The following is a 16,790-nucleotide window of genomic DNA, read 5'->3' on the forward strand; positions in this document are numbered from 1 at the left end:
CCGTTTTTAGCCTGCTTTTGACAACCAGGGTATATACACTTTAAATAAAGTATCCCTTCTCTCCATCAAGTGATTGTAATTAAACCAGGAGATTTTTTTTTTTTTTTGAGATCTTTTTGGACTCCGCGCTGTCACGTTGTGCAGTCGTTATCCCTGGTGCCTGTTTCACAATAAACAAATAAATAAATAAATAAATAAATAAATAAATAAATAAATGAACTTAAGTCAGGTTCCCTGGAGAACAACTTAATTACCAACGTTACACGGTCACATGCGCGCATTTCAGTGGCGGATTTATGGGGGCTTTAGGGGGGTCCTGACCCCCCCCTCTTCGATTTCTGTTAACAATCACACCAATGTTCCCCCCTTAGAAATTTTGATTAGCTGAATCATAGTTCTTAACCGTACCAAATAGCACCGTTCGCCTTTTAAGATACCAAATTTTTTCGGGGCTCGCTGAAGGGCCCCGCACTCCACGCCAAAGGGAGGGGGGGCGAATGTCGGCTTCGCCGTCCGTCATTCCTAAAAACCGCGCCCCCCCCTTTCAAATAATCCTGGATCCGCCCCTGCACCTACTCTATCAGGAACAGTGTTACAACATTCTCATGGAAGTTGTAGTCAACTGAGTCAGGAGTTTTTTTTTTTTTTTTTTTTTTTTTTTTTTTTTTTTTTTTTTTTTTCTATGTGAAACTGTGGCCTGTTTTTCACACAAGGCACTCATATTCGAAATCCGTCTAATAATTGACTGATATGTTACTTTTAGATCTTGAACGACCAGAGTGCATATTGCATCAAGCACAATGAAAGCCCGATTTTCTGCCCTGTCGTAAGTCACGGCATCGTCCAGTATAATGTTGAAAAATTATCCGTTAAAAGAGTGACTAACTCTCTGTCTTAAAAGAGAGACCAAATCTATATCTTACATTTGAAGATATCTCAAAATGTACAGTAGTATAAAAACGCCACTTTATTTTAAATTGATCTATATTGTAGTAAAATAATCAGTGAAGAAAATTCTCGTCTTGAATAAAATATAAACCATATTCATTACTAACACAAAATTGAAACAAAATTTACATACAGCGTTAACTTTTTCTAAATGTGAATTCATCATAAATTTAGAGCAATCTAACAATATCCACCAAAAACATGAAACAAGCCATGTATATACAATAGTATTTTATTGAGCAAAATGTTTTTATAAAAACGAGAAAATTTATCAAACAAAATCCGAAGAAGCTCCACATCTTTTGCCAGACCTCCTCCATCCAATAACCATACACTACCCTGAGTGTGATAATATGGATATCTTCCTATAAGAGAAATATCTGAATGCACATCAATGGATGCTTATTAACTTTATACCAAGCAGGTGGCACATATGACAAGGTGTGACAGAACGGAATTAACACTAAAAGCAACATCTGGTGTATGATCAATCCAACTAAAATTACATTTTTTCCCTAGCATACAAACCAGAGGTCTGTAAGCTAACCTTTCCTATTGTCTCCCACGATTTGCCTGGTGTAGATGAGGCAGAAACTGAACTATTTTTCAATTATTGTATAATTTCGATATCATGAGATACGTGTAAGATACCCAACGTCTTGTGTGATTACACTAATTTTTGTACGGAATTCTGGCACCAAGGTGGAATAAAGCAAGAATCACTGAAGAAACGACAAATAATAAAAATCACCAATCACGTAATCATTATGATTTAGTTCCGCTTACAAAGGAGGTTAGTTTTCCTCAAGTCGACACAACAGAGAAAGCGCATACTTGACACATTTGTTGATTTTTTCTCAGAGGTACATGTGTACTAAACGACATCGTCATCATTGACTTTTCACAGAGTATGCGTCCCTTTGTACGGCCCAGTAAACATTATGACATTACACGTAGGGCGGTCTGTCATTTGTTCCGACATTTGAGAAATCAGTTTTGATTTTCATTTTACATCTCTCCCCCCCCCCCCCACCCCCCGCCCAATCTTCCCCCATGCTTGGCGTCTTGTGGTACAAAAATGTCGCTACATTCGAGTAACAATTTCATGGAGGTAAAAAGGCCAAAAAAAACTTAAGGTGTTTTTTAACCAAGTCATGACAGCCGTAACAGATTTTAACAGAAAGCAACGCTTTTCAGAAATCACTAAAATTGGGGTAAAATAGGCCAAAATTTCTTTTTTAATTATCAATTATGTTGAACAATTAATAAGATATTTTTTCTGTTTCTGTTCGTCTTTAGGAGTGAATTAAAGAGTTAAGTTTTTTAATATCTATCTTACCAAAAATGACAAATCGATTTTCATCTTACACAAAACGGTTTTTAGGGTCCACACACCGCATCAAGTTCTATCATTAATGTCTTAAATAAGTCCCCTATAAAAAAAGAACCCAGATAATAAATAAGCCATTGCTTTCCACGCCTTTTTGAACCCAGATTTTTTTCTTTTCGTCTCAAGTCACTGACAGTATATGTGACAGTCGTCTTTTACGGTACAACGCGAACAAGGTAGCCAGAATTAGTGTGCCACAGATATAGGGGTTTGACTTCAAGTCCAATATCATCAGCCGGAATAAAGGGGATCCCTGTTTTAGGACGAACTTTAGACTCTTTCTTTTCTTCTTCCCTCATGGCGGCCAGTTGTGAGGCACTCTGTGATCTCCTAGCCTTTTGTTCCGCGATCAGTTTGCCGTAGCCGTAATCTAGGCTTTCGTATAAAAGTTTTCTAGCTTGGTCGCTAAAGTAATCGCTGGTCGGAGCCTTGCGTTGCGATGTAGCGAACATGTCCAAACCTTTCCTAGGGTTCGCCCCGTCAAAGTACGGTGGTGAAGAAGACCAGTAAGTGCTGTCGTTAAGGGGTTTTCTGGCGTCCCCACGGGCGCCGACGGCGGGAGGGAGAATGAGGCGATCGCTGCTCTGTTTTTTGCTCCTTTTAACCACTACTTTTCTGTACGTCAGGTCCGGCATTGGTTTGTTTATAACCATGTATTTTCCCTTAGCTGAGTAACCGACGGGGTCGGGGTACTCGTGGAGATGCCAGCCGTACGTTTGGTTGGTAGTGACGGGGCTGTCTTCGCTCCAATAGTGGGGGCGTTGAAGAGGCATCGTGGCTTAGGTACTCTGGGAATGGCCGGAACTTTGAATATCACAGGCGCGAATATTAGCTACGGAGGGCCTACGACTGAACGCAGCACTGCACTCCGCAAATCTTACAACCTAAAAATAGAAAAAGAAAAAAAAGATTAACATAAAGCTAGTAAGAGTCAACTACTGAAGAGGCAATGCTTAAAAAATTGGAAGGACCTAAGTGCAAGTGTAATCTCTGCAACGTATATGGATAATGATAAATTTAAACTGAAATGATGGCCTTATTTTCCTGTTGTAATTTCAATCAACAGAAGTAGTTAGAAATAGTAGTGCTAAACATTGTATCATCATCTAACTGATTCTGTCGGTGAATAGCTACTCAGCTAATGTTTGTACTTTCATTCTTTCCGACATGAAATAAACTTTATTGTATTGTATTGTATTGTATTGTATTGTATTGTATTGTATTGTATTGTAAGAGACATCTTGCTCTAATAACTTTATGTTATTGACCTAAAATAATCCCATACAGCTTTAGCAGAGTGTTGACGGCTACTACATGTATTTCAAGGGAGGCATTCTGTTACAACTCCCATGGCTACATCATAATCGAATTTCTCGTTTTAATCAATACGGATTTGGATTCCCTGAAAGACATTACCTTAAATCACCACACAATGACCCTATGTTACATTGTGAAAAGTGCGAATCGGCTGTTTTTACCAGCAAGACTTCGACCACTTTATTAAAGTAATGATAAACCAGCCCAGAACTAATGAGCCTGATAAACATTGGCCTACGAATGTAAAACAAGGCTATTGACAGCGACATGCCCTAAGTTCTAGCACATGTAGCTGTGCAGGTGTGACAGGAATGGTAGTCCTAGGAATAAGAGTTCGGTGTCCCAGATGACAAGTACAGGTCAGACCCGTGGCCAGGAATTTCAAAAGGGGGACTTTTTTTCTGAAAAATTGGACCTTTTACCATGAAACCTTCACGTACCTAGATAAAATTTTACCCAGAGGAGACCTTTTTACATCAAAAGGTTTTTTTTTTCGAATCCCCCCCCCCCCGGCTACGGGCCGGACAGGTTAGTGTTAGTCTGAGTATTGGGGTTAGTATATGGGACGAATGTCACCTGTACAAAGTAATGGGAAGCTGACTACGGTTCCTAGCGGACTACCATTCCTGTTACACCGGTGCAGCTAACAATATGAAATCACATTAACCATAAATACAAGTTTGAGTGGCTGGTGGGCTTCTGCCTACACAGTTAAGCGTAATTGTCAGAGAGCTGAAGACGAGTCTCCTTCTACGGGACCTACATGTATCATGACCCCTCCCCCCCTCCCCCCCCTCCCCCCCCCCCCCCCCCCCCCCCCCCAATAAATAGGCCTGTGTTTGTTAAAGCATATCAGTGACATAAGAGCGATATTAGTTGGCTGATATTAATGTCACCCTGAAATCTCGGGCACACGCAGTGACAAGTGACATCAATTATAAATAAATATTGAGGAAGACCTCCCGTACGGGGGTAGAGGGGGGGCATCTGTAACGAGTAGGCCTACCTGTACAATGCCTGGAGCAGTGGTCTGAGCCTTGTAATTACCACAGTAATATGCAGTGTTTTCAAAGACTTAATGTTTGACTTGGACAAGGTTGAGAACCAGTAGGCCCTATATATTGTAGTCGGACACCAAGCCCGGCTGTTCTTACAGCGTTCTTATAACTCCAGTACAATATTATCCCAGCATGTTTACACAAGTCATGTATCTGTTTGGATGTCGGATGACCGTGAGTCTACCTGAATGTAACGAACCAATGTTTATAGTTATTTAACATTCTGTGTCCTTATACAGCTAGCACGGTAACATATATTATACCAAAGTTTTCACAGAGTTGTTTTTTTTACCTTATATGATGACGGACTTCTCAAGTTGACTTGTAGCGGCTGCTGCGTGTTGGATGGTCGTGCGGTTTCTAATTACGCCAAAAGGTATTAGGCAATTATTGGATTATAATGTTTAAATATTAAAAGGCTCTAACTTTTTTCATTACTATACTGTATAATAATGTGTATTTCAAACATTTTTATTGTTTACGTAAGGATATGTTGTAATTGAGATACACAACCATTTATATGTATTACAATATCAAAAATATTTATATTTTAAGACCTGTGGTAGTTAAAGACATATTACGCATGCGCTGGGGTTACTACCAACACAGAAGTTCCGCAGCATTCATTGCAGCTTTAAATAGGCTATTAAAATGTTTACTTAACGCTCGGGCTAAGCGAAAAGGGGGCCACTTTAACAATAACCATTAACTGTATATCTGTGACTTTTATACAAACTTAATACACTATTATGAAACAGCTACAAGTGTAGGAAAAACAAACCTCTCAGAAAAATCAAGCCGGACAGAGCGCACTGTTAGGCTATTCTGTATTTGCCAAGAAATCAATTTAAAATTCATGTACTTAAAAATTACTTGTTGTTATGGATAACTCTTAACAAACTCAAGGTTCGATCCAGAGGTGTGGCTCTGTTGAAATATTCCAATAAAGAGTATGTTAAGTGAATATAACATGACTCGGCCTACTAAATAGCGTAACGCCGTTTATCCCTTTTCATAAAACAACGTATCGGTTCACAGAGCAGCCCATTGGGAGTTGGGGGGGGGGGGGGGGTAGTGATTACAGTCTACGGGACATAAAATCATCAAACTACAAACGACCTTAAATAAAAATATTTATACATGTCTCACTGAAAAAGAGAGTCTGGCGAGTTGAACACCACGAATCACAGAGTAGCCTATAGGCCTAGGCCTAATGATTTCGTTTCATGAAGGACGAGGAAAAATCCTCATTCACAAGTCACGAGAATAGACACACCGAATGGAAAGCTTCACGTGTCACGCTAAATAATATCATGGTTTTCGTGGCTTTCACTGGTAACAAAAATACCTAATGGGACCCTCTTCATCAACTCCATTTAGCTAACTCGCTCTTTTATACCCATACAACTGTTACATTTATTTCTGCTGCAGAGTTCTGAATGTGCCTTCATAGGCCTACTACCTCTGCACCGTGTGTGAAAGGCCGTCAGTCTGGAAACGTTGCAGCACTTTTTGACTTCCCTCACAGGCGCGTCATGCAGGTGTATCCTCCAATCCAAAGGATACTGTACAAAATACTAAAACGGGGCTTTAATTTTTTTTTACTATATTTGATATTTTTAATAATTCATTGGTTGCACAATCAGCAAATTTTTGTGAAAAAAAATCCTCTTAGAAGTCGAATAAAAAGCATCGGTTCATGACATTATTATCTGTATCACTTTATGCATTGCAGGAATGACACTATTTTTGCCAGGAGAGTATACAATACTAATAAGGCATATAAGATATTTATCGATAGTGATTCCTACAGTAAGGGATATTATAACCCATTAACATACATGTGCTGGTACATTTACTAAGGATCTTTAACACATATAAACTGATGACAATTTTAATCAAAGCAAGGTGAAGTAAAGCAATTGTTAGAAAACAATACTTTTATTTTAACTGAAAGTGCCCATTACAATATGATTATGGCTCTTTCTAATTGATAACATATCTTTTAATTACCTCCTCCAAGAAGGTTATGTTTTCACTCCTGTTTGTTTGTTTGTGTGTTTTTCTGTCATCAACATAACTCAAAAAGTTATGGACCGATTTTGATGAAATTTTCAGGAACTGTCAGAAGTGGGCTAAGGAACAGATGATTAGTTTTTGGTGGTGATCCGGATCAATAATCAATCAAAAATCAATAATAATAAAAAATTGCTGCCTTGGCGGAGGTCTGCGCTCTCGGAGTGCTTTTCTAGTTCAGGTAATATGATTCTAACTCAGAATCCTAAATAACTGTACCAAATTTTGACATACCAGTTCAAAGTTGACAATAAAAACGCTTTGAATTGCAATTTTGTCGTGAAATCCCCATTATTATCATACACATAATTTAGCAAAAATTACATTTGAGTCTCTTACGAGATGCAAGATACAAATGTGTAATGATATATGTTGCTCCGATCTAGATTTGTTTCTGGACATGCAGTTGCTATTAAACTCGGTCTAAAATACGTGTTAAATGGATATTCACATGTACAATTACAAGTAATCACCAAATCACTGTCACCGGATACAAATGAGTAGGCCTATTGATGTATGTCGCTTCCGTTCGGTTGATTTAAAGAAAGATTTGTTTCTGGACACAGAAAGAAATAGGTTTTATAAAAGTCGAGCAAAATGCGTGTTGTGTGTGAGGTAAATGTAATACGCTGTCGCCTGAGCGATAAAGGCTAGTAGGCCCTATACAGTAGGCCTATAAGTCAAGCGAGTTTTTCTTTACATAGAACTGACGTCATCACTGAGTTTTCTGGAAGAGTAGGCCTATAGGGTTGCATTCACAACTAAAGTTGAACCGCGGACTAACAGATCCGCGGATATAATATGGCCGACCCACTTGAAAGCTTCCCGCGAAATCCCCACGATGTGTCTATTCAGGGTCTATTAGAATTTTATGCGGCAGGCTTTTAAGTGGGCCGACCATATTTGATCCTCGGATCTGTTAGTACGCGGATCAATTTGCTTTGAATGCACCCTAGGGCAACCATGCATAGGCTTTTTCATGTGATATTCTCTAAATTGAACAGAATAAAGTAATACATGTAATATAGAATAGTACTGTATAATGAGAGTATCAGTAAATTCCTATGGGGGTTATACTATTATATCGAGATCTAAAGACAACCAATGTTGACAATATAATATTCATTTTCACTTGTCACTGCATACAGTGCTCATATTTTAAGATATTTACAATACACACACGCACACGCACACGCACACACACGCACGCACACACACACACGGGCAAAGCTAAAAATGAAGACATCATCAAAGAAGTAACGGAAGAATCGGGGTATTTGGTATTGGCCCACGTTGTCTCGAAGGAAAAGATAACCTGTGCCCGAATGCTAATTAACTATTTAGTTGAAAATAAAAGATCGGAAGTGACCTCTTCATCAAGACTTTCTGAAGCGTGCCTTTCCGCGGGGTCAGGTTATTCGGAAGTCTCTCTCTCTCTTCTCTCTCTCTCTATCTCTCTCTCGTTTTGATATATATAAGAAGGGGAAATGCTGTAGCTGTGCCCAAGATATGGTAGAGACAACTAACGCATTCGTGGGACTCGGGGGGGGGGGGGGGGGGGGATATGTAGAATGTTGAACTTCCATAGGCAAAGATAACTTCAAAAATTAAAGTTAAAGGTTTCGAAGCACTGGGGGCAATATCATGGCGTGCAATACTCTTTTACAGCGGATTTTGATAGCATTTTCAACACTGTTTTTTATTTATCTTTGATCAGTGAATTTTTGTATATATCTTGCTAATTGTGTTTTAAGTGTTTTCATTATATTTGTGTAAAATCTACTAAATATGTCAAATGAAATTGAACTTTAAATGAATTCATTTTCTTAATTATTATTATAACAAATAGGAAAATATGATAAGAAACTGATTGTTCACCCAAACCCAATACAGAGGTGCATTTCACGAGTTCAAGTCTCAAAAAATGAAATTGAATGAATTTGAAGTAGTATCCAATTTTTTAAAACTTATATGTGAATAGAACAAAAATCCACGAATCCATATATTTAGAAACATGTCTGTGACCTCATTTGCACCTCTAAATTGGGTGTGTTACATCCACCTAACCGTAAAATCTATGCATTTTAATGTAACCATCTTTTAGCATAAGTTCCTATTAACATACGTAAACAAAAGACATGTTCATATATAAGGTGTGCAGGTGCAATGAACGTGAATGAATTTCTAATGCTTATTTCTTTTATTTAACAAATCACGCAAGGCTGCACTTCACTGCGCAAAAAGAACAGATCATGCGTCATCTTTAGCAGCGGTATTTGCTTTTCATTGAGGCAAGCAAGCATACTGAACGAGGGTTGGAAGGTGTACACTGTACATGAAATCCTCCAAAGAATAAATCTACTTATCATTTAATACAGCAATATGTTACCCTCTACCAGGGCGAGTGATAGATTTTTTACAGATATTCACAGATATGTCAGTTGAGTTGAGCCCTAAATGACCATCTATCTAGCTAGAGACATATCTGTGAATATCTGTAAAAAAATCTATCACTCGCCCTGGTAGAGGGTAGCCATATGTCACTGAAAAAGATTCTTATGACCTGTATATTTTAAAGTAATATATGAAAAACGTTTAATGACCCTTTTCCATTCAGAAAATATCAGTTTTTTACTCCCAAAAAGTACAACACGCCCGAGAAAGATAAAATTAAAAGAAAAATCGTGTTGCAAACCACACCGCAATCTTATTCACGAACACGTGCTCTCATAGAAGTAACAGGCGACAGACATTAATAGATACCAGTATGATACACTGGCGTGTCATTGAGTGCATTTACATATACCAGATGAGATGTTAGTTATGGGGTTTTATGTGATTTTTATTCACCGGGCTTTATACCATTACTGATGACAGGACAGCGCCACGCTCTGATACTAGTACAGTACGTCTATGCACGACTAATAGTACAAAATATATATATCTGATATTAGACCCCCTACAGGCCATTAGCCAGGGGGTATGAGAGGTTCGAAAGAACCTCCCTTTTTGTCAGGAAAAGGTTCATTCTTGGTAAAATTTGATCTAGGAACAGATAGGTTTCATTGTAAAAGGTTCACTTTTTCAGAAAAAGACACCCCCTTTTGAATTTGTTGGCTACGGGTCTGACCTAAAATACTATACAAAATCGCTTTCAACATTTTTGCATCAGACTACTACTATGCTAGTGCACCCTGTGGTCAGACAGTACAAAAAAGGCACAGAAAGACAGGCTGCTTATATGGAAGTTTTACGAGCACAGAAATATGGCACAACAATAAAAAATTGAAGGGCGAAAAATTCCACTATTATGCTCTGCAGAAAAGGATAAGGATTGGTCTATGCAGACTGTTCAGTAAGGAAATTGATCCCACTTGTCGTATCAGATAAAAATGTCATGTAGGGATTATCTTTTATATCACATGTTTTTAACATGCTGGTGTGAAAAAACATGACCTTTTCCTTTCTTCCCGTATAGTCTAGTAGAGAAAGCACTGTTGAATGAGAAGACGTGTCCCCGTGGTGCGTAAAGCATACAAAAAATTTTCAATTTTTCAAATGTGAACAGTAGTTGTGGGCATGAACAAAGTCTTGACAACATCGCAAAAATGCCTATGCCTATGACAAAATTTAATTTAATTTTTTTTCTCAACGATTTCTAAAATTTTGACATTACATATGTAATAACAGGGATATGGTAAGACAACAAAGTTCGACATGTAGCCTTAAATTCTCATTATTCTTATTTTAACATTTTCACCATGTCATATTTTGTCTGCCCACACATTTTCTTAGCTCTACATGTAGGCTATGTAGTTCTTCTAAAACATCTCCCTAAATGCTGCTCACACTTTATCTTTGATTAAAAAAAAGGGTCAATGGGTTTTGTCTTGAAGCATTTAAACACCACTTTATGCGTTTCAACTTCAAAAAAATGATAAAAATAATTTCTTGCACGAAATCAACGAATCGGTGCTACATTACGTACTTGACAATGAAACGGGTCGCACACGACTTGCTTCATTAGATATATGCACACGGGCACAATGTTTATGGTCAGAATGCGAAGTACACTGAACAATATACACAATGCAAGGTGGGCGAAATGGGGCACAGGCTACGGGGGCAGTTATTGTCCAGAACCGACCGCGCCGTTGGGGTTTTCTGCTCCTATTTTCCCGCTGGCTATTTTAGGGGAGGGTGATGTTAATGTTGGTTCAAGCTAAGATTGTTATAACACAAAGGAGTGAAATTGTGCATATTTATAGGTCCAATTTTACAGCGATTTTGAAATGGCTATTGTTGTGAAAAATGTCTGTGTGATTGCGGTAATTGATATGCAGTAGTTTGATATTACACTCTGCTGGATGATTTTTAGCTGTCGTTTGTGTTTCTGTCTTCTCATTCATCCCCCCCCCCCCCCCCCCCCCACACACACACCCAAACAAAATTTAAACTGGGAAAAGACGAGGAACCAGACACTGATAACTTATTTTCTTTTTCGTCATCAGGCTTCAGTTACGCTCCATCCGGCTAACGGGAAACAAGTTATACAAAAGCTTTAAAAAGCTAAAAAAAATCTTTATTTATTTATTAATTTTTCCATTCATATGTCAATCTCACAATCTGCTGCGTAAAATTCTAATAAACCGATTCATTAAATTAAGTTAATACTAATTTACATTATTGAACTTGACAGCTCCTAAGGCGCGGCTTTCTCTATGACATCATATAGTTACAAAGACTTCAACTTGAGACCAAACACGCATTTAAATCAACAAATCCAGATTAGCCAAAAGCAACATTACGCAAATAAATTCATTCCGTAATGTCCGCTGACCCAAATCAGGTACAATGATATTGGTCCAATACAATGGATATTGGTTTATATAAATAAAAGAAATAGTAAGGAGAGTTGTAATCATCTTCAATAGTTCATAACACACAAATATAGCTGTTGAACCCAGCGTATAAGTGAAAAGGAGGCCCGCTTAGGGGATGTGAGATTCCATTAAAATTGAGTTGAAGTTCTAAATAAAAACGCGCTTTATGTTTACGTTTTGTGCGTTTACGTTTAAATATGTATTTTGTTCTGTGTGATGATGATGTTAAGAATACTGGTATTAAATGTATAACTTAGCTTGGGTTTGCTTGGGTTTACCTTCATGAGATTACATACACCTGTCTGCGTTGAATGGACGGATATTATACAATATTCATATCAGTGACAAGTAACAATGCACTTACTTTTTTATGTGCTCAAGAAGAAATCTAGAGGGTATATAAATAAGGATGGAAAATGACAGCTGACATGAAAGGAAGAGTCTTTTGAAATTAAGTCGTGACCATAGCGTCTCTTATTTGCCCAATACACTGAGCCTCCAAAAGCTGACCCCGGGGGCACTACCACGCGCGGACCAAAGCCCGATAAGAAAACTGTGAAAACTTTGAGCCCAGTGTACGGAAACAAATGGTCCACACCGCTGATTGTATTTATATGTTGAATGTACACACGCTAGGGTCGGGGGCACCTCATTCTGATTCAAACCTGGTAACTTGCAGTCACAAGTACACTGTAGATCAGACCCGCCACTATATTGGGACCAAACGCGTCCTCATCGGTGGTCTTCAGCCTCGCTCAGCCCTCTTATCTGTCGAGAAAGACCTCCCAGCTGTTACGTACAGCTTCGCTGAGAGAACTCAATAATACACGTACCAGTGACCTGTCGTAATACGTGGAGAAAAAATGGCGCGCCGGAGCAGAGTGAGACTAACTTCGACTTTGCTTGTACTCCAAGCTCTCTTCATCATTCTATTCGCCGTGTTTGTTGATTATGACATTGATGCCGACGCTAAGTACCACCCCTACGTTAGCGACCCCTCGCTGTTTCATTTAAGCGACGCCAGTGCAGCGGCAAGAGATGGTGGCGGAAGTTCTCAAAATGACGGAGACAGCGTTACGTATAATGGTAAGAAGTCAAAAACTGGTTGGCATATACGGATGGTGTCGAACAGTGACGTTGCTGCCCCACCTACGTCCAACGCTGGCACGTCAAACGCAGGCGACGCGGCAACGGCGGAAACCGAAGACCGCGGTGTTAACGGCAGCGGCAGTGATGGAGAAAGGAAACGGCGGCAAATTAGTGCGCCTACATTCAAAAACGCAACGGCAAATGAAAGTGTTCCCTTGACAACAGAAAGTAAGAATTTTTATTTATTCATTCCTTAATAGCGCTTTATAAAAATCCTAACCAATTCTCTTCGGCGGATCATTAAAGATGTGTATGCATGGATTATTAAATCTGTGACCCACATGGAAAACGCCTAAAATAACAGCTTGAATATAGCTTAAAGCCAATCGCAATATGCATGAATAGATTAAATTGCCTGTCCTAATTTTTTAACGGCCTATAATATATGATACTCATCACTGTATTAATGCAGTGATACATAATAAAATTCTCTCTCTCTCTCTCTCTCTCTCTCTCTCTCTCTCTCTCTCTCTCTCTCTCTCTCTCTCTCTCTCTCTCTCTGGTCCTGTCCCATCGCCTTCTTCCATTTTCAGCCTATCCCCAACCTTCTTCCGTAGCTCCAACCTTCTTCCGTTTATACCACGAAGGAGCACACACACACACACACACACACACACACACACACACGCATCGAAGCAAACACAAATATTACATACAGACTGTAATTATTTCAAATACATGAAATCACACACGCACGCCCATCTATATGGTACGTAATATCAGCAAGGTGTGAAGTGTCCCCTAAGTTCTCCGCTAAGGTGACACATACTTGTGTTCACATGATCGATCAAGGATGACCAGAAACACATCATCGTACATGTACGAGCGAATAACAGTGAGGCAAGGGTACTCTTTACAAGAAGTTTAATGACGTGGTTTTTGTGCAAATATCATCACAGAATACGAACATGTACACAGCTCACGGATTGCCAGAGAAATAGTTGTGAAAATCTTATTAAAATCCCTCTGTCGTCTTAGTAGAAGTGAAGGCATTGGTTGAATGAAGACGGAAATGAGCACTATCTGATGTTTAAAACAGAGCCATCTAAACAGTGCCTTGGAAAAACATGTTTCCAGCAAACAATTTGGACAAAAAAAGAAAGAAAAAACTGGGGGGGGGGGTCTTGAGATAGAACCAGGATCAAGTGCACGGTGCGCCTGTTTATTTAATCCTTCAAGAGCATCTCCACTGCAGAGATAAGTGTACGTGAATATGCCTACTTACCCTTATTTGATAAGGACGGTTTGTGTAATAGATTAAAACACTCCAGGGCCGCTTTTCCGGCGAACACAGGGCTCATTCCCATTAAAACTGTCAGTCTAAGTAGATCGATCCAGCTCCGCCGGCACTTTTGCTGAATGCAATCAGTTTAGCAGATTGACACACCTCTTTTCGTTTCCAACGTTCTCGTATAATCGCTAGCTTTTCTGTATTCCACTCAGGCGTTTTAGCCTGTTAAACTGATTGCATTCAGTCAAAATACTCCTCGGAGTTGGATCGATCTACGTACACCGACAGTTTCAATGTGAATGAGCCCCTAGACCCGCTTTTCCTCAGCCACGCAAGTGATTACATTTCTCCAGACATTGATAAATCTAACGGCACGCGACTTGCCTGAATTAAAGTGACAGGTGAGGGAAAGACGGGAATTAGATTGTTTGCCTATGACAAAAACAGTACTGGAGCTGTCGCATTTGATGTGTAGGACCACTGAATAAGCTTCTTTCCCCTCCAGCTTAATACATGGTATGCCCATGTAATATATGAGGCCGACTGTACTGCTTTAGAGCTTTAGAAAACCATTCTCAGGGGGAGCAGTCAAAAGATGGGACAGACAAATGGCAGATCCGACTGTGGGGACGATAGGACACGTCCCTTCCCTCCTCACCAGGACTCAGCTCGAAAAAAAAAGAAAGTAAAAGAAAAACAGTTTTTCAAGTAAACAATACAAAAGCAATGTTTTTTATCTTTGTGACCCATATATTAAAGTCACAATATCCTTGTCTACTAATATTATATTTTCCTCGCCTTGTTTGGTTAAAATCCGTGCCCTTGTTCCCCTGCTCCCTTGTGCATGTGTGGGGATTTCTTTCATTCCTGTCCATTCGAGGATGTGCCAGATAAAATTGTGTTCTTCTGCTCATCTAACGCAATGACATTTACCTTCAGGTACCACTACAGACTGGAGGCAGTGGGTGTACTCTGACCCGAAAGCAAACAAGTTGAAGTCTTATTATCCAAGTAAGTCTGTAGCATGCTATGTTGATTGATATGTTATGAAGCTGTAGAGAAAGGGACGCATAAGTGATTGCAACAGATAAGTGGATACGGTAGCCTTTATTTATTTCATGTTTCCCAAGAAGACGACAATGTCATATCTTTATAGCCGAATAACTAAATTAAACGGACAAATAAAATTAAATTAAATTAAAAAACAAAAATAGAATGAAATAAAATAATACAATTGCAGCGTACATCCTATTGTATGCCCCCAAGTTTAACAACTTGATAATAACACTCAAAATGAAAAAAAAAATGAAATCACAGGTAGACATTTAAAGTATGTACATAAAAGTGTGACTACCCCCGTGGACGTCCTAGCGGACAAACTGCATGCACTGTATAAAAAGTGAAGATCATATATCAGGTACTATTCCTCGAGTCCATAGCGGGATTTTCTTATAACATTTGGTTAGATTCCAATGCACAGTGTGGGCCAGGATTCAGGAGTCAGTTTTATTATCAGATGAAAGTACTGTAGGGTTTCTTTACGGGGATTCAAAAAGCACTCGCCACTGTTGAAAAAAATTCCTTTCAGTTTCTGTGATATTGCAAATGTCAATAGGCATATTTTTGTCAATGATTTTGACCCCGTTTTTCATAAATAAATACGGGGTCAAAATCATTATGATTAAGTCAGAAAATTTGCACAGACACACCAAGCGTTGCCATGCAAATCATTTCGTTTTTGCTATCTTAAACGCCTTCAGTATAAGACACCTTGTCTATGAAATTCATAATTGTATAAAACCAGCCGTTCGGTTGTCCTTTGTGTTGATGCGGTCTAAACAGATTGGTCGTCGACCCTGGGTCTGGGGGTGAAAGATATTCGAAGAACTGGTGTCGATTGTAATAACGCCTAACACCTATAAAAAAGCGGTATTTTGGGCCGGCTCTATCGTGTCTTCATGTGTCTTGAGGCAAACTGCAATTATGATACTTCACTGATTTACTTCAGGCAGTATATGTAGGCGTTATAGTAAGAATACACGTGAACACACAATGGGAGTAATGAGACTTTGCATGTTTAACAGAGAAAGCATTGTAACGAACAAGTCAGATTGTGTCACAAAGGTGATATAAATGTCAGAGCAGTGCCGGTATGTCACACAAATACAACAATGTCACAGCTGAGAAATTATGATATAGAAAAAATACAGTTTTTTTCATTTTTGGGGGGCCAACCATGATATTATTTTAAATAAATTTAGTGTATTTTTCACGGAATATAATCGAAAATCCTCTGCGAGTTAAAGTCACCTGTATGTACAAATCTTCTGTATCAATTGTAAACGCACCATTGCTCTGGCAACCCGTCTTGCAAGTGACAAGACACTCATGGATATTTAGCAGTTTATGTAACTTCCGGTAACTCCGGAAGTCACATGGTGAATTTTATATTCATTCACTGTGTGTGCAGAGACCAAGAGGCACGTGTGTTGTGTGCGGTTGTGTGCTCTAGGCGTTGTCCGAAGTTGTCTGTCAGGGGGCCTTATATATGCCGTCTTCTTACATATGCTTCTTTTTATATACCTTATTATGCCACCGTCAGGCCGTTAAATGACTTTATATGCCACAATTGAACTGAATAAACTTTTGGAAAACTAATCATCTTTGTCATTGTTGCCATGCTATGAAAATATAAACAGTCGGTTACACATACTTTTATTAAACTGAGGTAAACAATG

At 39.0% G+C, this 16,790-nt stretch overlaps 2 protein-coding genes across 2 annotated transcripts in view; one reads left to right on the plus strand and one right to left on the minus strand.

The window, feature by feature from the left end:
- Positions 1–1,162: 1,162 nt before the first annotated feature.
- On the minus strand, positions 1,163–5,091 carry LOC106177840 (uncharacterized). Its single transcript, XM_013560745.2, has 2 exons — positions 5,006–5,091; positions 1,163–3,222 (listed from the first exon to the last, which is right to left on the minus strand). Exon 2 carries the CDS (start codon positions 3,109–3,111, stop codon positions 2,494–2,496), a length of 618 nt encoding a protein of 205 aa, XP_013416199.2. The 5' UTR covers positions 3,112–3,222; positions 5,006–5,091; the 3' UTR covers positions 1,163–2,493.
- A 7,157-nt stretch (positions 5,092–12,248) lies between these two features.
- The window catches only part of LOC106152434 (ammonium transporter Rh type B), a 43,453-nt gene continuing 38,911 nt past the window's right edge, over positions 12,249–16,790 (plus strand). Inside the window, exons 1-2 of the mRNA XM_087017863.1 lie at positions 12,249–12,989; positions 14,992–15,063. Coding sequence (XP_086873989.1) covers positions 12,536–12,989; positions 14,992–15,063 — 526 coding nt within the window. The 5' untranslated portion in view covers positions 12,249–12,535. The remainder of the gene's footprint in view (positions 12,990–14,991; positions 15,064–16,790) is intronic.

The sequence above is a fragment of the Lingula anatina genome, chromosome 7 (genome assembly GCF_051362555.1).
Source record: "Lingula anatina isolate TDL-2025a chromosome 7, LinAna3.0, whole genome shotgun sequence".
NCBI lineage: Eukaryota > Metazoa > Brachiopoda > Lingulata > Lingulida > Lingulidae > Lingula > Lingula anatina.